The 24,908-nt window shown below is 41.8% G+C and overlaps 1 protein-coding gene across 1 annotated transcript; it reads right to left on the minus strand.

The window, feature by feature from the left end:
* Window positions 1–10,575: 10,575 nt before the first annotated feature.
* Window positions 10,576–24,419, minus strand: IL20RB (interleukin 20 receptor subunit beta). Its single transcript, XM_037382486.1, has 7 exons — window positions 24,334–24,419; window positions 18,594–18,731; window positions 17,690–17,880; window positions 15,347–15,471; window positions 11,699–11,849; window positions 11,250–11,392; window positions 10,576–10,701 (listed from the first exon to the last, which is right to left on the minus strand). Exons 1-7 carry the CDS (start codon window positions 24,417–24,419, stop codon window positions 10,576–10,578), a joined length of 960 nt encoding a protein of 319 aa, XP_037238383.1.
* Window positions 24,420–24,908: the final 489 nt, after the last annotated feature.

Raw genomic sequence — 24,908 nt, forward strand, 5'->3', positions numbered from 1 at the left:
CAAATCTTCTCTCTCTGCTGCTCCATGGCTTGCGTATTCTGGTCTCAGCACCAACTTTTGCAGACTCTGCTTCTCCCTGTGGGGTGGGCATCCAGGAGTTTGGTTATCTGTGATAATTTTGTTTTTACTTCTAATCCTAACAGATATTTCTATTTGTGTTCCTCCTTATCTTCTTTATTCATGGTTTTCAGGCTGACAGGGCTGTTGAGAATAGAGATGGTGGCAGTATATTTTAAAAAAAAAAGCAAAAGAAAGCAGAAATTTAGTTTCTTTTGTGATAGAGAGCTTTTAGAATTTTAAACATTTAAAAATATTCAGCACAAAGTAAACTATGCTCAAAGTCAGGGAATTTTTTTAACATGATTTTTTCTTTTTCCTAAGTATTTTTTTTCCAATTATTAGACTACTCTGGCTGTATATGTTGGCATTACTTGAAAAGAAAGAAACTAGTCTGTGCTATACTCATGCTGTAATGCTCCGATGACTTCTTTTTATATAATCTGTTTATCAGATTTGTTGTGTATAAAAATGGAAAGATCATGTGTATGTTGCAGAAGGCATTTCAGATGCCTGGATTAAGTTGTATTTATGTGGTATTAGATTTAATAGTAAAGCAGAAGGGTTTGAATGCTATAGAGAAGCAGTTTTCATATTGTGGCTACAAGAACCTTTAAAATCCTTTTTGCAGCAATAGCTTTTCTCTGATGTTGTGAGAAAAACTACCTTCATGAGTTATAGCTAAACCCCTCTTCCTTTACTTTCTTATAGGATCAGTGTAAATTGTTACTCCTCAGTATTTACTCAAGTACAAAAAAAATTTGACCCAGAGGATTTAAAATAATGATAGCGTTTGCAAGGGAGCCCTTTCTCACTAGTGGGGAACAGAAGCAACATTCACTGAAATGAGAGGAAGCCTGACTTTTGGGTCCCCTGGTGATGACAGAGGGCTTGGTGAGCTTAGTCTGGTTGTTTATTTGAGACCAGTGGTGTCAGCTGCATGGGATTATATGTTGGGTTTAAATCAACATTTTAAAAACCCTACAGCTTTTCTTAAAATTCTCATTTCTTACAGGTCTATCCTCCTGGGTTTTCTTATGTGTTTGTATTGTCTTTTTCAGCTGTCACTGGACTGGGCTTCCCACCTCCTTCTGCCACCAACCTTGGGTTGGACCCCATCTGGTAGCTCATCTGTGCTTTTTCTCAGCACCACAGAGCCACAGAAACCACTTGTTTAATTAATTCATCTTGCAAATGGTTTAAAATCTCTTTTTCTGGTCAGAATTTTCCTCCTTTGGAATAGTGATCTGCACAGCTCATCTTTTTCTTGATCTCTTACTGTGGCAAATAAGAATTGTTAGTGTGCCCCCAGTATACTTACCCCGTCCCCACTCTGTCCAGCAAAATGGCAATTTTTTCCTTACCTCAGTCACATAACAGTATTGATTTTTTTATTTGGAGAAGTGGGTTAGGATGGAAATGGTCTATATACTTCCCCAGATCACTACTGTGTGTGTTAGTCAACTATGCATAGTTTGTCTTCTTTCCATTCCATATATAAGCTACCTTTTGTTGTTTTCACCTCATTTTTTAGTTTTTGCTCAGAACTCTGACCCAGACTAGTCTGTGTTCAGCAGTGATGCTTAGCACTCTGAGCCCACAGGCTGAGCTGTACAATCCTGTTCATCTCAGAGATGATGCTGAGAGACATTACAGATTTTTTTACAGAAATTAAGCCTTCAGCAAATGGACAATCCCACTAGTGTATATCTGAAAGTGGGCTGCATATTTATACCATATGAAATTTTGGTCTTTCAGTTTAACATCTGACTTGAAGTGTGTCTTTTATGCACTTTGCTTGTGGGCATTGAGTCAAGCACAAGAAGATTGCTTAGGAAAATTTTTCTCCTCTTAAATTGACCAGGCAAAAAATGGTTTCTGACACGACTGTAGCGAAGACCTTTAGCAGTCTTGACAGAAAGGAAAGCAGCAAAAAAAAAATGTTTATTCTCCTGTACATTTTCCCCATAACAATTTCCTTGGCCCAGTGTCACTGGTCAGTAGACAAGGCGCTCCTAACTATGCTCTTCAGTATAGCTGGTTTGGTTATTTTAATCAGTTTTCGGTGTTGCTCATCCTTGCTTGGTCACCAGGACTGTGCCATTCAGACTATAAGCACTCTTTCCTCTGATAACAAATGGGGTCTCTGCAGCAATCTGATTTGCAGTCTGTCACCAACAGAGTCAGATTAATCATCCAGCACTACTCTCTGCGTAAGAACTGGGTGGTCCATATATTTATAATAGGAATGGGATGCTAACAGATTTGCACTTATCTGGTATCTGCATTTAATTCTTCCAGCAGCTGGTGGAGAGGAAGGGAGATGAAAAGAAGTGACAGGCCTGAGTCATGTTGTAGATCATGTCCAGGAGAGTTGACTGGCTAAGTTGCCTGAAAAGGCAGTCCAAAAGGTCATGGCTGAACAAGTAAGATATTTCTGTGACTATTCCCAATAGGCCATTTACATGTGTTTGCTTATTCTGGGAGTGATTAAAATGTAATGGCATCCTACTTTTGACCCTAAATTAGAAATTTTTCTGCCCTGGAGTTACAAGAATTATTTCTTCACAATCAAGATGCATACTGTTGGATTGGATTAAGATGAAAGTTTAATTAATATTTAGTACTTTTGTTAAGGCTAACTTTTCTCAGATAGGTTTAAGTTTTTGCAAGAAGTTAGAGGCTTACTTAAGTACCCTAGAAGCTGAACTCACATTCTTTATTGCTACAATAAAAGAAGCATTCTTGCTCATCAAAGCCTTAATAGTAGCTTTTGAGCCTTTCAGTATTCGTAGACTCCTTGGCCTGGCAAAATAGTAGCCGCAAAACAAAGGTAGCCACAATAAACAGCAATGCTGAGAAGTGTCAAAGGGCCAGTTACACAAACGTGCTCTTTTATAATCCAGGCACCTGATTTCCATGTTTATATAAAGTTATATATTGTCATATCCCACTGTGCCTTTTGAATTGCCTAATCCCCTAACTAGAGATTGATTCATTTATATCACTTATGTTTTTTGAAACATTGCTAAGGTTACACTGGCACTAGTTGGTCACTGACGGTTGATCAAAACCTTTTGAGATCACAGAGATCTCAGAAACATTGCATTCTAGCCCTTGTGGCAAAGCAACCAGATTTAAGATGGATTTAATGAAAATTTGACTTCCTCAAAATAGATTCAAACTCTGAAATAGCATTTTAACTCCTCTCAGATATCCCTTGCCCATCCGTTGTTTTTTGGGTTTTTTAAAAGACATTTTCCCCCTTCTATTATCAATATATTTTTAGGGACAGAAGCTATAATATTTAAATGACTATAGCTTTCAGTTTCTGCTTGGCAAAGGAGTAAACTCTGTACATTTGATGTCATTTATGTGAAGAATAATGTTGTTTATTTGTATATCCATGTATTTTATTCCCATAATGAGGATTCATCTCTATGCCTAGGAATTCTAAGTGGTAGAATATGATTTGGCAATGAGATTTTAGTTCAAAAAGGGGTAGCCAGGCAGCTTTGTTTGAGCAGGCTCTGTACCCTGGGGTTCATGTTTCTGTATATTCTCTGCAGAAATTGTATCCTGTACAAAATACATTTGGGAAAGTAGACTTTACCAGAGCAGAGCAGGAGAGGCTACTTATGTACAGGGATGGCTTTCTGATGGGGCCAGTATGGCTTGCAGAGAATGAGCTTACATTCTGTCACTGAATGCATATTCCAAGCCAATGGATCAAGAGCCCCCAGGCTGTGCTCATGATCTCAAGTAGTGTTGCTGGCTCAGAGACAAATGGAAGACGGGGTAGTGATCCTGAAGGTCAGTGCAAAGTTTGGCAACCATGGGAAGGCAGGGTAGTCAGGTTGGCTCTAGAAGCTAAAGCTGAATTTTGCAAAATACTGCAGTCTATGTTGAGGCAGAAGCTACAGAACACAGCAAATTTGTACATACAGCAAGGAGATTTAAAACATTTTGCTACCAAATCTCAATTTGAGCAGAAGTCTTTCCCCCTGGGAAGGGAGCAGAAGACAAAGCAACAGAAGTAAAAATTAAGAGATCAATAGTAAAAGCAAAACAAGAGAGTAAAAATGTCTCTTCATGGAAAAGCTAGGTAATTGCATAACTGTTCCAAGTAGAAGAGAAAAGGTCAACAGGCGGATGGCAGGCTGGTGCACAGGAAGCTTGTGCCTAGCAGGGGACAATATTTCACAGTGCATTGGAAGAAAAATGAATGGCTATGCAGAAGTGAGTAAGAAAATTCCAAACTGTATGGACAATATGAGAAGCTGAGAAGGCCTGGGTAACACTATCCCATAATGAGACACAGTGTCATGGTGAGAGACATCCTCTAAACTGCAGGACATTTGAGGTAGCACCAAACTCAGCAGAGTGATGGGAACAATGTCAAAATTAACAATGAAGTTGTACCAGATGGCAGAAGAGGAAGTCAAGGCCAGGACTTGGCAAAAAGAGAGAAAATGTTCGCCATCAGCCTGTCTGGATAGCAGCAGGAGGGATGAGATATATGGGCAACCTGGAGGACAAGCAGGACAGTACTTACCAGAATGAAAGCACAGCAGTGAACAGATAGGGATTATACAGTGGGAGGTTGGTTCAAAGACCACAATATGTTAAAAAGTATAGAGCTGCAGCTGGTTTGTATCACAGACTGCTTTCACAGGACTATGTGAGCTATCTGGCTTCAGCAGGGGGGCAGAATAAAAAAGCAATTGTTCAAAGGAAAAATGCAATAAATCTTCTGGGAACTTAAAAAGGAATGAAGTTGCAGGAGGGATGAAGTTCAGCAGTAGCCTAAGGACTGCCTGCTCAGCCTAGGAGTCTGGGGTTGTATTTCCAGGCTCACGGCTGATCTTGAATATTTACTCTTTCAAAGCCCTTCCTTGGCTGAGTTTTGGATGGGGAAAAGCCCTCACTATTCTCACTTTCCTACAAGGTTTCAGGTAGGGAACACTCCACCTCTCTACTTAGCTTCTAAGGCTGTGTGCATTTTTTTAGATTTCTCCCTTTTCTCTACCATGTGCTCTACGGGTAGTCTCCAAATGGTTCAGTTTTCACGGAAATCTGTTGTTCTGTATATTTAATATAACCCCCATAAGACAGAATCGACTGCATGATTTGATAGAGGTAGGAAGACTCAGTTAAAATAGTTCTGCCAAATGTGAAGTGTAGAATATTTGTGGTTGGAATGGCTAACTGGGGTTCTTTTGATCCAACCCCCAATTCCAAGCTAACTTCACACCTAGATCAAAACTACTGGGGACCCTGACAAACAAGTTCAGTACTATGCCCAGTATAATGCAAGAGTGCTTCTGTCCAGACTTAAGGAGACATTTTTCACCACGAGGACAGCCAAGGTGAACAGGTTGCTGAGAAAGGTTGTGTAGTTTCCGATATTGGAGATTTCCAAGCCCACACTGGGTAAAGCCCTGAGTGACCTGCTCTGACATGAGAGCTGGCCCTGCTCTGAGCAGGAGGTTGGACTAGGGACCTCCTGAGGTTTCTTCCAGCCTGGATTATCCTGGGATCATGGGAGAGCTGTGCACCACAGCTAGTATTCATATATCCCACACACACAGAGAAACTCCAGGTTGAATATTGGAGTAATTTATCCATTTTGTTCCTAGTAGACAAACATTCCTAATGAACAAACATTCCAAGCACATCCATTTGTGAAAGGTAATCCTATGCTTTCAGGCATGAAAATTCAGCATGGGAACCTTCGTAAATTCCTTCACATTAAGCGAAGTTGTTACAAATTTAGTTTGTTTTTCTGCCATTGCTCTAAGTTCTCTGAGAGCTCCCTTGATACATGATCATCTGTTGGCCCTGTAGACTCCCTGGCAAGCATCCCATTTCTAGGATCTATTATTAGTTTAGATAGTTGTAAGAAGTTGTATCTCAAATTCTTTTTCTCCTGATCTAGTGTGTGCTTATATTTAACCAGATGGAAATTTTGATCCCTCCTGTTTCTTCTCATTTGGATATGACTTTAGGTTTTTGAAGGATGCCTTATTGCTTGTATTATCATTCTTCACCTTGCTATTTCACCTTGCCATCACTTCTCTGCTCTTCCTAAAGTCATTTTTAATAAGTGGAATGTATTACTTTAAGCCTGTGCTGTGTCTTTAAATAGGCCTCATGCTCTTGATTCAGATGTCTCATCAAAAAATTAAGGATAATGTAAAAAAAAATGACAAAAAAATCAAATATTGTCAATGTCCCAAGGGACAATGAAGACACAGGTCCTTCAGCTTACTTGTAGAGGAGGTCAGTAGATCCCCTGGTGTCAGTGGCTGGAGGGCCTATGGCCAAGACCAGCTCTGATATGGTGAACCCATGTCACCTGATTTCAGACTGCTGTGGGGGAGGACTGTGAAAATTCTTACTAGGACCCCCCTCTGCTGGGGGAGCCTTTGAACTCAAGCCCTGGCCCTTGGTCATTGCCAGAGCCACACTCTGGCTCTGTCTGTGCCTGGCCGTGTTTGATGCCCCAGTCCTGATCCACCAGCCTCATCACTGCAGACTTGTCCAGTGATTACGCCTGACCCCCACCATTGCCCCTGGACCTTCTTGTGTGGGACTAGGGGAGCTGTGCCTTGCTGGGAGATAGCAGCCCTTCCTACCTTGCTGCTAGCTCACCTCACCTTGCAGAGCTGTCGCTCTCCTCCTGGGTCCGGGTGAGGAATGACAGACTCCGGGGCGGCATGACACACCCCGGTGTGGGCAAAGTTAGCCATTAACATCGTTAAATACAGCTGCACCAGGAAAGTTCAGGCTGCCAGTTTCCTCATTTCTCTCTTTCATTCCAGCGCTGAAGATCTGTAAAGCAAGCGCAAGCTCCTGTCAAACCTCGCTCTGGGGTTGAAGGCTGTGGGGGTGAACAGGAGATGTTGTTGGGTGGGATCACTGCCTGCTGGCCTGCACCATGAGAGCACGTCCTTGGCTGTTAATGAAGGTCAGAGTTTGATCCCGAGCGAATCACAGACATTAAACTCCTCAGAAATAGCCATTTCTGTGGTAATAGCTAAATTATAGCACATACGCTGAATGAAACCAAATTAGGGCTCTGTGTGCAGTATTTATTTGGGCAATTTCACTTAACCTTGCCATCTTTTAATTCCTTATATACCTTGATTTAGTAATTTCTGAATTTTTTTATAGTTCCATTTATTGAGAAGACCACAAGAGACCTGAACTGGGTAATTTTCTGTTTCTGCAGCTTTGTACTTTAATAGCAACAGAATCATCTGTACATAAAGTCTTTAAACAATAAACATCTTTATCTGCAGTGTTTTAGATGTTTATTATCTTTGTAGCAGTTCATTTGCAGGACACAGTACCACCTTCACAAGAAATTGCATCGATTTGTAGTCAAAGCAGTGATTTCGGTTACTTTTTGATTTTGTAAGAAAAAAGGTAACTTTTAAAGAAACAAAACATACATATGCAGAAAATATTTAAAATGGTAATTTATTAAGTTAAAGATTTCAGTTTGACTGGACAGTGAAATGCTGGACTATATATTAATATCAGCACTTTAAATTTGGAAACATAAATATACTTCTAAGGAAATATACTTCACAGGAAAAATTAGTCTGTATTCCAGCCAGTTAGTGTCATGGAACAGATATTTCAATTCCTCGCTTTCTTGTCAAGCCAGTAATATGTAACTCTTTTTTAAAATGTTCATGTAATCAACAGTCTTTTTACTGGTCTGCATTTAATAGACTGACTCATTTTTCCTTTGAAAACCAGTCTTATCAGCATTTCTCCTGTTCTTCTGTTCTTCCAAGTCTTCACAAAAAAAGTTGTTTTTTTGGAATCACATCCCACAGGTTCCATGCAGCACAGAAACAAAACCCACTGAAGAGGTGGTGCAGGTTTGTGCTTTATTTTCATGTAACTTTTTTTTGAGGAAAATAAAAAAGAAGTATATTTTGAAAAAATGGAGCCACTTACTACCACATCAATGGAAAGAAACACCAAAGTTCATCAGTACACATTGCTTTTTGCTGCAGTTACTTGTCTGGTCCTTCTTTGAAATGTAGTATCATGGTTGTGGAAGCAAAATCAGTTATCAAAGGCAGCGGTTGCCATGACTGCTAAGGCATGATTAACTCTTGCAGTGCGCAGAAGTGCACTAAAGATAGTGACTGATGGCAGCTGCCTGTACCAATGCCACCACGGTACTGTGTACATGGATGGCAAAGGAATTGCTCTTGTTCTATACCATGATTATCAGGCTTAAGAAAATGCAGCACATACTTCAAAGTGAGCAGCTTTCGAGGGACTTTCAATCAGTATCGCACTTTTGGCTATAAGTCTCCACAGACATGAACTGGAATATCCTGATGCAAGCTGAATATGCTTTTGCTAAGATGGTAGCAGCACTTAAACAATTCACTTCCATCTCCCTATTGTAAGAATTTTTTTCAGGTATTTCTTTTGTTTAACATTGTCTGCGCAGTTTGGTACAACAGTTTAACTGCTTTATTGGCAATGAGAAAGGGCATAAAATCTGTTATTGCAGGTTAGAAAGAAACATATGCTCTATGCTTAATATGCAGGTGGAAAACATGCATTAAAATAATTTTTAAAAGCCCTTCACATTCAAGGGCCTTTTCTTTCCCTGCTTTTCTCTGTATTCCTGAACAATTGCTGGTAACTGCCATAATGTAACAATGTCGGGAGGGAAAATACAGGAGGAACTGCTGAGGCTTTTCAGACCTATAGCAATGGAATGGACAACAGGACATTTTCCTGCATGGGGGCACTCCTGTGGGGCACATTAGAAACCAAGACACTGAACTCATCCAAATCAGTGGGGAATAAAATAAGAATAAATTTGAGGCAGAGGAGCTCTCTAAACCAGACTTACTACTAAGGCATCTGTAGTGGGGAGCTATGCCTTGAAAATTCAAGCACTGGGCAAAGCCATTTAAGGGGTTGTTTGACAAAGAACGCACAGCCGTGCAAGGGAGTGCACTTCTGCGCTGCCTGTCCTCAGCAAAATTATTGCTCTCCACTGCCTGCTGCCAGAATCAGCCAGTTGTTTGCTGCCTCCCACGGCCACCCCAGCTCGATTCAGGGAAGGCGAGAGAGCTGCTGGGTCCCTTAGCACTTGCCATATCAGTCCTTGCATAGGCCCTTCTCCTCTTTGCTCCCAGCATCACATGGGTGTTTGCAACTAGGCACTTCACAGGTATCAACAATGTAAAATTTAATCTTGACTCCTCAATGCTCAGACTTGCACAGATTTTCTCACCCTGTAATTTGCTACATATTCAGCAGTACCAATATTATGATTTAACACCAAAGCACTATAGTCCCATATTGTCCAGGCAGAAGCTAGCGAGACAGGAATACAACTGGGCTGCAACGGGAAAGTGAGGTGCTAACCAGGAGCCAGGGCGTGAGCTGCCTCCCCAGAGAACAGAGGTACCAGCAGGCCTGTCACTTCTACTTTTTTCACGGTGCTTCGTTGCCACCTGATGGCCTGATGCAAGGTTGCAAGAATGAAATTTTAAAAGGCACCTTCTTTAAGCGTTGTCTTGCATTTCATTAGATCCACTGATGTCTTCGCAAAAAGCTTTTCAGCTCGAAGTCTTTTCATGCCTTGCTAACGCAGGTCTCTTCTTCACAGGTAATAAATTACTTTCCTTCGAAGTGACAACCATAACTGTAATATGCGCACGAACTATATTTTACTTGTATTTAGAAGGAATTTCTCTTTGTCTTTTGCAATTTCCTTCCTTAAGAGGACAAGATATTTGGAAGATAATGACGTTGTCAGGCCTGGAATGGCTACTAACATTGCAGCGCTGTGATGCTTGATCCATATGTCCTGATATTCCTCTGCTAGCCAAGATAGGCACTCCAGTTGTGACATAGTCAATGACTGGCTTCAGGTGTGGTGTTGAACTACAGGGATGCCCAGCATCCTTCTAAATGAGCCCAGATGCCTTTTAAATGAGCATAGGTCAGGGCCTATAGCTTTAAAAAAAATAATTTCCTACTCATTCCAGCTGATTTAGCCATGTGAGAGGCTCTTACTGGCTGCTTAATTTCTTTTTTTACTGAGGCAAAAATCATGAGGCTGAAATTGTCTGGAAGTAAGAAACTGGGCTCTGCATTTATTGCTCTGGTGAAATCCTGGTGGCTGAAGGGGGGGCTCTGCCTTGGGACCATCGATGTGGCTGACAGAGGTAAAGGGAACATGAGTTAACTCATGTCTGGTCATGGGTATGGATATGAAGGAGAACAGAAACATGCAGTTGTCACCTGTGATCTTCACTTGCTTTTTATGTAGATGGAGGAAGATGCTACAAAGGGGACCACAAGAGGCCACATGCTCATCATACACAACACCTTTGGTTTGCAGCAGCTCTTAGACCTGAAGAAAACCATGTTACTTATTGGCACTCTGAGGAAAGTGGTGGGGGCAAAATTTGGCAGCTCTGCTTAGAAGTTCTGTTCCCACAGGTTGTTTTTTTCTGGGGTGCTCTAAAGTGTTTCTTGAATCCACAGTCGGAGAACTTCTTCTGAGGGCACCACACGCACCATAAGATCACATTGCTCAGCTTCTTCATTGCCGCACAGTACCAGCTGGGTGGGGGGCTCTGGTACTTGCTGTAAAACAAATGCACTTAGGCTGATGAACTGGTCTGTCCATCTTCTACTTTTCCCCACAAACTATTCCTTTCATCCTTCCTGCCACAACTGCCCAGAGATCCAGTGCTCAGGAAGCCACACACACAAAAGCTGCTGCCTGCATTCTCAGTTGAATTGGACAGCACATTTAAGCTGCTGACTTAAACATACTCCTCCTGAGTGCACGAGAAAAGAGGTTGCTTTTGATGATGGTTTCTCCTCACGAAGAAGTTGAGAAGCTCAGTGCTGGTACCTGGGGACATGGAGCAGCACTGCCAGTGACACAGCTGTTTTGTTCAGGTAGCAGCTTGTGAGGCAGGGTCAGTCCATGTCCCCCGAGATGCTTCTCCACAAGCACCAGGAGCATCTTCCCTGTTCAGGGCTCTGGGCCAAAAGCAGTGACAGCTGCGCAGCCAGCTCGTGTGCTGCCTGACCCCTGCAGCACAGGTCATCACGCTGCCTGCCTCATGCTCCTATAATACCCAGCACCCTAAAAACCAATAAAGTATAAAAACCCCACAACTTACCAGTGTGTCTGGCAGGACTGCAAGAGGGCAGCAGGAATACTGAAAGATTTTACTTGTTTTCCAGGTAAGGAAAGGCAGGGCCAAAGCAGCCACAGCAAAGCCAGCAGAGATGAGGGCAGTAACCAGCCACATGGATGTCCCACCTAGAAATAACAGAAGCAGCAAAACTTCTCAGAGAGATTGCTAGGATGAACTACTCAGTGCAGTCAGCCTACACCCTCTGTGACTGCTCTTCCCACCCATCCTGGTGAGATCCTTTGCTAGTACACTCCAGGAAAGGATACCAGTGCAGTGCAGAGGGCTGCACTCCTGAGTCTTCCTTTTTTGCCTCCCCCAAGGAACAAAAGGGCAGCACATTTGCAAACAAGACATGAGATATTGGGTGGAAATGAAAGGAAGAGCTGCTGGGGTATCTGTCTTGGGCAATGGGGAGGAAGGCTGGGTGTTACCTTGTGCCCTCACGCACTGTGTCTGGCTGAAGCTGCTACTTCTGTTGATTGCCTCGACATACGTCTGAGCTTTTACACAATAATCAGGTCCTGCCTCCATGGTGTCCAGATGAACAACTGGGCTGACCTCTTTCACCAGTTTCTGTTGCATCTGCCACAAGCCCAGGGGAGAGAGCATCAGAACATAGAGCAAGGACATAACTGAGGAGTCCTAACATGATGCTAGCCCAGACTTTACTGGGAGAAAAGGAAGGAGCAGCAGGAGATGACAGAGGACTGCGTGAATAAGAGGGGAGAGGGAGAAAAACAGCAAACAAGGAAGCACAGTGGAGTACAGAATGAGACCACATGTGTCTGGAAGGGTAGGAGGGGATGGAAACAAGGGGCTGTGAGCCAAAGAGGCATAATCATGATGTTGGTCCACAACACTGGACCATGACCTACTCCCCTCATGGAAGGGGGGTCTTGATCTTGACTGATCCAAGTTTTTGCTAGGATACCAAAATCATGCTGATGCTAGCATGGTATGATAGGAGTGCCAGAACCATGCTGTGATAGGGGTGTGAGAGCTCTCTCATGACTAGAGCACAGACAGGAGATGGACCAGGCTAGTGAGGAGTGAGTGAATTTGGTGTGTGCAACTATAACACTTCAGCAACCCTTAAACACCATATGAACACCAGTACATCATTTTCTTGTAATAAATAGGACTCCATTAACTGCTAGCAAAATGAAATTGCTACTCCCAGTCTCCTCAGTCATAAGAGACAGATAACAATTAACTAGTTGCTCCTGAATCTTGCTGTGTTGCAGATGCAAAGCCTGCCTCACAGAAGGCCTGATCAGCCTCCAGCACCACACACATATGGACACCTCCAACAAGCCAGTCAGGCTCTCCTGGCAGGGCAAGTCCTTCTTTCCATCAAAATAGCCTTCTCCACTGAAACATGATCTTGAGGGCCATTAGTCTGAGAAGATTTCAACGACAAAATCAGGTCAGCGACTACTTGAGGTGTGTAACCTCTTGCAAAACCTCAAATCAGACATGTCAAATGCAACAGTCATTTAAAAAAAAAAATTAAGAGCCCCAGCAGAGAACTGGACATGAACTGACCAGCAAATCTGATGCTTGTGACAGTCCAGTTAGTAGAAAGTATTCTGAAGTTTGGAATTAATGTTCAGGTGGCTAATATATACTGAAGAATAGTTAACATTTCATTCATAAAAAGCAATCACGTACAAATCTATATGCTTTTTTCTAAGGTGTCAGAAAGCTCACAGACAAGGTTGATCTCATTTACTTGCATTTCCAAAAGATAGTCAAGAAGATCTATTTCAAAAGCTTATTAAGCTAATAGCCATGGGATAAAAAGACATCGGAGCTCTGAGTGCCCTAACCAGGCTGGAATGGTCCTGACCAGCCCTGTCTGCCTCCCTGTCCTCACTCTCCTGTCCATAGCTCAGGAGTCCCATTTAAGCTCAGCCTAAGACCTTCAGTCCCAGTCTGAGTTATGATGGAAGTATGCCTGTCTCCAGACCTGTCTCCAGCAGGGACCTCGGATATACTTTGTATGTAGCTTGTCTCCAGGGTGGACCCTTAAGCACACTGCAGCCTCATCGTCAAGCCCTGCCTCTGCTCCCATCTCCTTTTGCTCCTGGCTGGGGTCCCTGTAGAGACCCTGGGCCTGGTTTGGCGCTTGCCTTGTCTGGGGCTGGCAATGGACCCTGTTACCAGTACTTGGTTCTGTCCACTGTGCTCACACTCTGTGGGTTTGTGCTTCACTGGGGAGGGCACTGCTTGCACTGGGATCACCCTTTGCTCCTGGCTTGCCTGCTCACAGTGAGCAGCCCTACCCTTGCTGCTTCCTGATACGAGAAAGAGTTCTGTATGCTTAGATTGCTAATCCTTTCTCAGAGTAGAAGTCATGGTGGAGACCCATGCAGATCTGTGATCACCATCATATTGCTACGGATGATCAGGAAGAAAACTGAAAACTGATACATGCTAATGACACTAAAAACACCACTTCAGAATAATAAAGGTGACAGCCATCTGTGAAGAACGGCAGGAGGATCTTGTAAGAAAATGAAAAATGAAATTCAACACAGATAAATGCAAAATGATGCTCATGAGAATTTTACCCCTTTATTTTTACAGTGACTGAACCTTAGTTGAGCATCCCTTATCAGAAACAGGAACCTGGTGTTCAGGTTTCATGGAATAGCTCTGTGGTAGTCACCTATGTTAACAATTACTGGGAAAAGAAAAAGAGTGTGAAGACCTGTTTTGTTTTACGGTGCTAACTTACAGTGCTCCTGCACCTCGAACCGTGCAGGTTTACTCCCAGCCCACCTTGGTAAAGGCAAAAATAGCTAGAAGGGCTTCCACAGTCAACAACTAAGCAATCTGGGAGTCCCTGGCCTGGAAAAAAATAGACAATATAAACCTGTTAGAGTGGTGGGGAAAGCACATAGGGAATAACTGTTTCTCTCCCCGCTAAACCAAGGCTGAGACTGCACAACAGTTAACCTGCAGAACTCCTGACTACAGAAAGGTGTACATAGTAAAAGTTTACATAGCTTGAAAACCAGAACAGATAAATTAATTGAACAAAAATTCATCAAGGGTTATTAATGATACCATGTCTGCCTCAGGAATTTCCTGGAGCTGTCTCTCTGAAATCTCAGAAAATAATCTAAGTGTAATTACACACAGGCTCTCTCCTTATTATCTTCCTTGGTCATATCCATTGTCCACTGGCAGAAGGAAGATGGGGGGTTTTATAGTCCCATGATCTGACTTTATATGGCTGCTTTCATGCTTTTATGTTCTTAGGTGCTATAGAAGCACCAAATTCCCAGGAGAAAAAGAAAAAATATGTCTAGTAAAAACAAGAAGACCTGAATGGAACATAAATTGTCACTGCTTCAGTATTACCCAGGTGTAAGCAATGCCCTCAGCTAAGCAAGTTACAGTTTGCTGTCACAGGCAAGCTGTTTTACAAAAAACTCCTGAGAAAACTTTGTCAGCACCTTAGTGCAACACCTTAGTTGTGTGTCCAAATGACATTCAGAGAGGAAAATCAGCATGAACACCTTCCATTCTTGATTTCTGGTTTCTTTCAATAACTGAGGTCCCTGGGGGATTCCTCTTCCCAGAGAAGGAAATGTGGAAAGAAACAAGCTTCCCATGGGGTGTAGAGGAATGAAGGCAGTGGGTTGATTGGCATTGATGGTATGCAGCTGTGGCCTTGCCTCAGAGGCAGTGGGTCGATTGACATGGGTGATGTGCAGCTGTAGCTCATTCCCACTAAGTGGTTAAATAGCCCTGAGGAGCATGGGAGAAGTGGTTGGCTGGAAGAGGAGTGGTGTGGTCTGATCTCTGGAGGAAGGACATACAGCATGGACAGTAGAATCTGCCTGATGGTAAAAGCCTTGTTGTAGCCTACTAGTTTTGAGAGTGTTGCGGCAATGGGAGTAAGAGCAACCCACTGGTAAGTGCAGAGGAATTTGGCACACCTTGACTCCAGGCAGGTCATCCAGCCTCACAGCAGGAGCTTGGACTGGCGAACAAGCCCTGGGCAATGTCTGCATGCTTGCACTCTATAAGTATGTGGGCTCCCTGTTAAACCCAAGGATAAAACTCACCCTACTCTCCTGGCCCTTCTTCCAGTAGAGCACACGGAGCTGAAAAGCAGGCCCCATGTCTTCCAGCTCCACTAGTAAATGATACCCATCTGCTATGACCTTCATCAGAGGTGGGGTCAGGGAAGCTGCCAACACAGAGAGAGCACTGTTATTGCATCACAGGCAACCCTTAAACTGTCTTTTTTTTTTCCTAGCTGGGAGAGGAAGGGAAGCTGCTGTCACGAGCACAGTAATATTAATCTGGAATAATATCTGGTTGCTTCAGTGGGGCAGAAACTTGTCTCTGCTCTACTTCCCAGTATGTCTAGATACAGTAGCAGACTTTGAGCAGAAGGAGGACCATGACTGGTATTGTAAACAGGAGTTTGGTAATAGCTGAGTTGCACAGACCTTGAAAGGTTTGGAATTTCTCCAGTGGAGGAAGTGGCTGGCCTGGAGGTCCTGTGTGATCAACAGCAGCAGAACCAGCTGGGTGACCAGAAGCTGAGGCACCAGATATGGCCAGTTCTGCTCCTGGGCATTAGCTTAGCACTAACATGCAGAACAGGAGCTGTGAAACCACTGCTGCTTCATGGGAATTTTGGCAGTTATTCAAAGGTGAAGGAAAAAGCAATATGAGCCTCAGGATAACTCTGGCAGTTCACATGAATCCTAATTATCTTTCAGCATCTACATAGTTTTGAAAAGACCTGAGCTGGTGACCTGCTATGACTTAAGTTTTTGTAAATGCATGCAAGTAAATCTGTAGATGATTTGCTTCACGCTTACTTTGATATTCAAAACTTGCTTCAATCTGGGATTCTGTTGCAAGGAGTATTAGTGAAACAATCAGAATCAATCAAGCATGGATGAAACTACACACTGTATGTTTGTGAATTGGGAACCAAGGCAGTATGGAGGTCATATTTGCACTCCTTATCTATGCCACTCTTCACCACTCTGTTGTAGGTGAAACCGGTTTCAACCTTGCTTTCAAGAAAGGAGGGAGAGCAATATATAGCCACATACAGAAGAGATGTTCTTAACAGAATTTGCTTTTGCATCCAGTGAATTGTCATTAATACTAAGCAATATGAAAACATAAAATCAAAGTATGTTCATAAGTGTGTCACATATGGGAGGCCTGTAAAACTATTTTATACTTTTAAATTAAAAGCTGAGCATCTGCTTGATGCTATGACTCAAAATTTTGAAAAGTGGTAACATTTGCAGGTTAACAACAAATATCAGGCTAATGTATTGACAAATGGACATTGCAAGATGCCACTACTAACCAAACAGGAGCGTTTATATTTATCTCTGTGCTGGCACACTGAATACCAACTAACTATTTGAATTTTGATAAAAGAAGAAGTAAGACCAACTAAATTGTTGGTTTTAGAAAGAACCTTTACAAGTGTTTTCCATGTGTTATCATATTTCATGTGTCTCTACACCTAAGGTTTGACACTGGAGCTATTTAGTCTAGAAGTACCGTGGGCTATGCTGATGCCCTGACTGTCTATGAACCACATACAGAACCTGTGGGCTGAGCTTTGAATTCCTGAGTTTCTCTCAGACTTCTTCCTTGGCTAAAACTGATGACTGCTGCTCATCCCAGACTGAGTTGCACTCCAATAGTGACCTCAACAGAGGTTTTCCACCACAGTTTTCAGCTGACCGCATGGCAGAGAACAGAGGTAATGATTCCAGAGAAACACTGGAAATAATATGCTGATTTTAGGCTGCAACGTGCTCCTTGGGTTGAGCTGGGTGCGAAGCTCTGCCTGGAGCTAGAAGGATGTGGAGAAAATACCCTACACTGCTAGGACTGCAGCAATGCTGTGATTTGTTTTTCTTTCCTCTTCTGAGGTTACTTCATAGATCTGACAATATAGGAGGAGGAAATCATGTCTGGAAGTGAGAAGGTTTCCAGGACAGCGTGAGGCAGATGGTTGACTTTCTAGAGTGAGTGCTTCCATAGGATCAAGTTCTGGATCTTCAGAACTGACTAGGTGACATGGAATAGATGGAGCATTGACAGCAACCGTAATTGATCAGGACCCTTCAAAATTGGAGGCAAGAATGGCCAACTTGCCAAAAGAAATGTCTGGAGTAGTCTTCCCTATCATTGAAGCCCTTGAAATTCAAGCCCTGCCTCAGGAGGAACTCATGTCCAAGAACACAGTGTAGCTGTCTAAGAGTGAAACCCAGCGGGGCGCGAGAGGAGCTGAGTAGGCTGTGCTCTGTGTGTTTATGGGCTTTGTGACATGCACAGTACACACACATGCACATGAGCAATCCCTCAACACTGAACTCTGATTAACATGACTAATGTAGCTGAAGCCAAATAGCAGAACTCACTTGTGATGCGATTGAAGAAACCTTTCAGGGTGCCCCACTCTGATCTTCTAGCATCAACATCTGCCCTTACACGCAGGTTATAGGCCACAGTGGCTGAAATATCTTCTGTGATGTTACACACTGTGGCTGTGATGAGTGAACATTCACAGATTGGAATCCAGCTCTCATTGGCATACTCGCGTTCATATTCACTGAGGAAAGGAAAAGAAAGCAGACAGACAACAGTCTGATGAGAGATCTATCTGTGACATAGGCTAAGGCTGCTTGCTAGTTCTTTCCAGGTAAAACCAGTACTGGGATACATTGGGACTGGAACGCCAGGAGTGTGTGAAACCAGTATGGGTGTGTTTTAGATCTTATCTAGATAAAATCTCCCAGAAACAGCTTGTTCATGAGCCAAATGCAGCGTGATATTGTAGGAGGTGGGGATAGCAAACGCAGTGTCGATGCATCAAATCCTGCCCACTCACTTGACTTGATCATCCCTGGTAAAACAGAATTCCAAAACCATACTGTGATACAAGTCATAGCTCAAGATGTGTCAGAAACCTCCTGTAATGTGTGCTAAATGTTTAAAAGATTAACACTCAATAAATCTCAAATGTTTTCTCTTCCCTCTTTTAAGTAAACTGTTGCTAATCTTCCTACCTTTTTAAATCTTTGGACAGAGACTGTTTTCTTATGTGGGCTTAATGCAATTTTAGGTATCTATTAATCTGTAAACAGTCTCAGAATAGGAGCAAAAGGACACCACACCTCCCCAGCTTGTGAGCAACAGTGCTGGAGTATATAGCTTCTCTTATGCCTGTGAACTGAACAGTGCTCAAGACATCCTAACAGTGCAGGATTTTTAGTCTATGTAAACAGTGTTCAAAGAGCAAAGAAGAAAAAACCCAGAAGTTACCCCTGAAACTCCACAGAGTATCTCACAGTTTCTCCCTGGATGATCACAGGACTCCAAGTTAAGAAGTGTTTCATGTTGGTAGAAAGAATAGAGATATTCTGAGGTGTTGGCAACAAAGCATCTTCACCTAAAATTCCCAGTAAAAGAAAAGAAAGAAAAAAGGTATATGAATGTACTACAAAAAAAGCTTAGAAGAACAGTGCAAAACTGTGTTTTGCATCAGAAGTACACACTCTCCATTTCACTACTGTTACTTCAGTGTTTGAAAGGGTTTTGCAAAGAAGAAATGACAACCAAAGAGGAAATGACAAAGCAATTAGGCTGGCACTGCTTACAGAAAGGCAAAGCATGCCTTTTCATTATTTCAGTTTTTCATATCAGCAAAACACTGCAAAAAAAGTCAAGCTTTTATAAAGCTATCCAATTCAATTTAATGAAGTCAAGTAACAGTTATGCTATTGCACTCTATAGACTGTTTCACTGGATGTTATGGTTTGAAAAGTGCCATTTCTTTCCAGACTTGACTGGGTTGGACACTGTAGAAGATCCTAGCTCTGGCACAGTTTTTTTCATGTTGCAGGATTCTAATAATGTAAGTGCTTGCAGACTGCAATCAAAGCACCTCTTAATGGAATAGATGTATTCAATGGACTATAAATGAAATTACTACATTACTCTGAGATGGTCAAAACATAAGTATGGGTTAGTACCTACAGTGTAGTTAATTTTATCCTATGACATAAAATCCTTAGCAGTGTTTGGACCAAAGCACAGAAGGCAGGATTCCCCATGGGCACACCCTGCACTACACTATGGGAACAGAGTTATCTCTGTTCTGCCACTTTCCAGTCCCAAGAAAATTATGTTTTCTCTGCTTAGCAGGGAATGGTTCCCAAGGAATCACCAGAAGGGAGGAACGGATGGAGCAGGTTAACCAACCCAGCATAGCAGTGGTCATTTCAACAATCTCCTAGAAACACTGTAACTGTTCTTTCACAATATATGTAGGTTACCTAAAGATTATTTCCTAAGATTTTTTTAAAAATTATGTCTATTTCACTTAAAGACTAATGGAAAATAGACCTTGCTAAGTGTTATCAAGAAGAGGGTGTCTTTTAAGCTGTGTTTACAAAATTAACTATTTAATGTCAGTTGTTTTACTCAGGATCGAAACCAGGTTGACAAGTCCATGAACAATGTTTTCATCATGATTATTCTTTTAAAGCATTGGAACAACATTGGTCCTTTTTCTGCCCTTAGAATATTCCCTGTATTCGTATCTTTATAAAATCACTAATGATGTGGAGAATCTTGATGCCAACCCTTTTAATGATTCTTTGGCATAAGTTATATGGATATGTTGACACAAAGCTCAGCTGTTATTTAAATTAGAAGCCAGATATCTCTGGGATGAGCAGCTTTCCTCTCCTTGCCATTTAGATAATGGAAGAGTCACTGTCTGCCATATCAGCAGTTCTATTGTTTCTGGCTGGTTGAGGGTCCATGCCAGGGTCAAGGCACGTTTTGTCTTAAAAAAAAGTATTGACTTTCACTCTGCAGCTTAAACACCCATTTGGTCTCTTATATTGTCCATGCTTCTCAACATTTAGATTGTTTGCTACTACTTTTCTGACCCCTGGAAATGTTCAAGGCCAGGTTGGATGAGCAACTTGCTCTAGTGGAAGGTGTCCCTGCTCATGGCAGGGTGGTTGAACTAGACTACCTTTAAGGTCCCTTCCAGCCCAAACCATTCTGTGATTCTATGGTATTTTTTCCTTGTACTCTTGGTTCCCATGTTAATTTGGGGAGTTGGCATATCTAAGTGTGTGAATTCTGCAACGGACTTCAATTACATGAACAGACACTAATTTTTCCACATGACTCATGCACACAATGATGTTCCAGGTCTGAACAGGGGTGAACTGCACTGGAGTGTTTCCAAATTTTGAAGTTCTTGACTTTAGGACTTTTTGGATATATATTTTTTTTTTGTGCTCAATAGTACTGAGCTTACTAAGTAAGCTTATTAAACTGCCTAGAAACCAGTTTTAAAAGCAGAAGATAGTTCTGATTTGGATTATTCTCCTTTTAATGGCTCAAAAATTATTTTCTATCTGGTTGAGACCAATATTCATTTCCTGGCTATGCCTGGCTTAGTACACTGTTTGCCTGGTTTGCTGGCAAAACCAGTGACTCTCCTGTTGGCACAGTGAGATCTGTTGCATCACTTCAGCGGAACCACAGAAGCTCAGATACAGACACTAAGATTTCTTCCTTTCATTAGAAAAAACTCTGGGCCTAATGAAAGTGCCGTGGACCTGTATAAAAAAAAATTCACTGGTTTAAGTTTCTGATTGTTCTTAATAGATTCAGGATGGGCACAAATTCTGCTACTTGTAAGAACTCTTTTCCAAGAGAAATAAGATATAAAACCCTAATACTTGTGTGTGTTTGCTGATTTTTACAGGGCCACGTATGTTCTGTGGCAGAACCACAGCACACAGCAGCTGTTCATTCAGTACCATGGAGTGTTTGCAATTTAGTGACAGAAAACAAGTCTCCAGCACTGCAGGTAAGATGGTAGTGATGAGGTATAGTGTTATGGACAAACAGTTCACATCAACAGTGCACTACTTTGGACATCTGCCTTCAGATGAGGGGAGCTGCATCCTTAGAGGAAGTTATTATTTACCTTCCATAATCAAACAATATAGAAAGAGGTATCTGGGCATAAGTATACATATGTATGCAAGTGTAGCTTATATATGTATATATATGAGTATAAAATTTTGTGCTTAGTAAGTTAAATAATTAAATAACAAATACACTAGAGTGAAACTTACGATTCAGCTTTAGTATGGCTCACTCGATTGTACGTATAGAGATGTTTGTAACTGCATAACCATGCCCTACTGCAAACACAATGGCCAGACCTCAGGACTAAATCAAAAAGGTGTGAAGCTAAAACCTGAGATCTTTTCAGCCAGTACACCAATGAAATGGGGTCCCTAACCGTTAAAAGAAAAAATGCACTTCCCTGCTTTCTGCCTGGGACCCAGAGCTATGCTGAAAGCTGTAGTTTGGAAGAGAGGTTCGTGCTTTTCCCAAAATACTGTTGGTACAGACATAATGCATCCTGTGTCATATCCAAATAAATTGTATTTGTGGTTTCTCCAATCTGTCTGTTGCAACAGCCCACAAAATGATTGCAAGCAAATACATGTTTAACACTGGGAGAAAAGGCAATTCAGGTTTTATAAACAGGGAAAGCACTGAGTATAAACGGTGAAGTATGTTGCTTCAGTACTAAAATACTCCATTAACTCTGGTCTATACATACTGAAGGGGAAAGAGACAGCAATCATATGAAGTGCAGGAGACAACTGAACAGAGAGAGCAGGCAGGACCCAGAAAGCTGTTAGCCCAAGGCTGCATGCCAGTTCCACTTTATTTTGGATTCACAAGCAATATGTAAATAGCCTCACAGGAAAAAACAAACTGGTGTCTTTCAAGTCATACTACTTTAACTCCTAACATGTCCATTCATGCCAGAGAAAAGACATGTCCAGATTTTCTCTGTAAATAGCATTTTTGCCTCCTACCCTATCAGCAGTATATTTCATTTACTTTGTGACGCGAAGAATGGGTTCCAGTTTAGAATGGTGATGACCTCTTTTGTTTAATGTTTTTCTACTCTGTCTGAAAGAATTTACAATTAAAAAAAAAAAAAGATCAAGTCCAGTACATTCTTTTTTTTCAGTTTAAAATACCTTAAATAAACTCTATTAAAATTCCATTGCTCTGGGACAGGTATTGATACCGTTCTTTCTCTGTAAATACAGAACCCAATAATCTTTCATCACTACTACTTGATCATTACTTGCTGTTACTTCATCACTACTATCACCACTACTTACTGTTAAATGTAAGTGAACACTGCAAAAATATTAATAAAATTACCTCTTTATTCATAATAGCCTCTCCTTTCTGGGGCTCAACAAACACAAGAAGATACAGTAACTCCAGAATCAGTGTTGCATACCATTCAGAAGTACTTCAGCTCATCTGTACTTTTTCTGGCACGACCCTTAAACTTTTATATACAGGGCTGAGAAATCCCTCCTTACTGCTGTGTTAGTAAGTATTGCCTTTTAACTTCCAAGCATTGTGTCATTTAATCTCCTTTTTCTAATCTGGAGGACAACAGTCACTAGCTTCTTGTATCTTTGAGCACTGTCTGCCTCTGCATTTGAGGAAATTCCAGTGAAGAGGAAAATGACAAGAGAATTCTGCACTCTATTGGTGACAAGAAAACAGAGTAATGTCTGTAACACCACAAAAAGCTAAAGGAATTTCTTTGTAAGCTAAATGGTGACAATTTCAGACAACAGTAGTAAATTATGCTAAACCATCTCTTTGGCTGTAAATCTAACCTGAGGGCTCTGGGAATATCCCCTCCCCCATTTGCCACCTGCACAAACTGACTGCAAAAGGCAAGACCCCAGGGCATACCCCCCTTGACTGTTTTTCTCCCCAGCACCCGGGATGCAAAGCCTGGACTCCCAGGCTAGCCAGGAACACCCTCTTAACCTGCTGTCTGCTCTGTGCAACTGCAGGGCAGATTTAGATGTAAATAATCACACGATGTTCTTTGCTCAAAAAGGACACTAGGACACAAATTTTCATATTTCAGGTCAAGACCAAGAAAATGGGGGGCACAATATCAGCTATCCCACCTTTCTTTCCTACTGTTCAGTGTAGAAGACAAAATTGGATGTGTCTGCAGCTAAGCAAGGCTGGCAGTCGCTATACACAGCAGAAACATCACACAACTAGCCAGACCTGAAACAAAAATACAGTAAAAACAAACCCAGATTTCTTTAAAGAATATTTGCCCAGCTTTGCCATCTTTTAAAAAAAACATTTGTCATAATCTTTCCTATTCCATAGAATAAACTTTCAGAGCATATGCAACCTGGTGCTGAGTCAGTGGTTTCCGTAGCTAGCAACTAAGAACTATAAACAATTACCTAAATTGTTTTGCTGGCCAAGGAAGCTATGCAACTATTTTTTCTGAGGCAGAGAACAAAATGGAGCAAGACACAATGTGAATTCAGGAGCTAAGATGGCACATTTAGAAAGGTGGAACTGAGAAAAATCTGAGCACAGTGGCAAGCCATGTTTGCTTTCTAGAGGACTGGCAAAACCACCAAAGTGTCGTCAGGAGATCTGAAGCTAAACTCCTTCTAGAAAAGCCTAGTATTTACTTGGGGAAGATCACAAATTATACAGCCTCCTTCCATGGTGAAGGAGACCCTCACTGAACATTTTTGAGCTATTAATTAACTTCATACCCTTCCTCTCTGACCCTGCATCCACTCCACAGGCAGGGCATACCCTGTGTTCAAAGAGATCAGCATTTGAAAGAGGACTTTAAAGTTCAGCTTCCCACAGAACAGCAAAAGAGCAGAGAAAAATACAGTGTCAGTAAGATAATTTCCTTCAAACTGAAACTCCCATTTAGATTTCAGAATTGACTTGCATAACATAGAACTTATGGATTGTCTTTTTCTAGTATTAATTTTAGACAAAGGATTAAAATGCAAGATCACCTGACCTCATACTATTTGGTTTAAGTTTTGTAGAGGCATTTTTAACAAAAGGACAAAACCCTTTTTGTTTCTCACAACCCCTTTGCCTTCTGACTTAAGTCAACTGAAGATATTTTAGCCATTTACCTGTGAGATTTGGTGCAATCAGAGCGCAGAGGAAGAAGCAGATGTGCTTTAATGACATTTTGCTCACTCTTGTTGCCTTTTTCCACATTCATACCCTGTTGCACAGCTCAGAAATTTCCCCTCCTGGATAGGGAGCCCTATCTGAGCCAGCCATGATGTGAGCGAAGTGAAGACTCCAGGGGAATATTGCAAACCACAGCTTCTCTGCCTGCCTGCACCAATGCCAAAGACACACACACATTGTTTGTAAGGGTGTAGTTCCAGGGAGTGCCCAGGTAATCTGATGCCAGCGTTTCTTTACAGGTCTGTGCAACTGCTCAATTAGATGTCATGACTTTGTTTCACTTAGCAATTACGTGTATTAAAGATGTTTTAAGGAGGAAACAGGATTCATTCGACATTTCCATGTAGCTTATATAGCTGTAAATGCTCGTTTACATAGTTTCAGTAAGAAACTATGGGTAAATTCCAACAGTTGCCTACTTTGGAGGTATTCTGGATTATTTTGCTCATACAAATCAATCCAACATGCTACAAAACTATATTTGGGTGGTCAGTTTAGACAGTTTACCATCAG

Source organism: Falco rusticolus, chromosome 4 (assembly GCF_015220075.1).
Source record: "Falco rusticolus isolate bFalRus1 chromosome 4, bFalRus1.pri, whole genome shotgun sequence".
Lineage (NCBI taxonomy): Eukaryota > Metazoa > Chordata > Aves > Falconiformes > Falconidae > Falco > Falco rusticolus.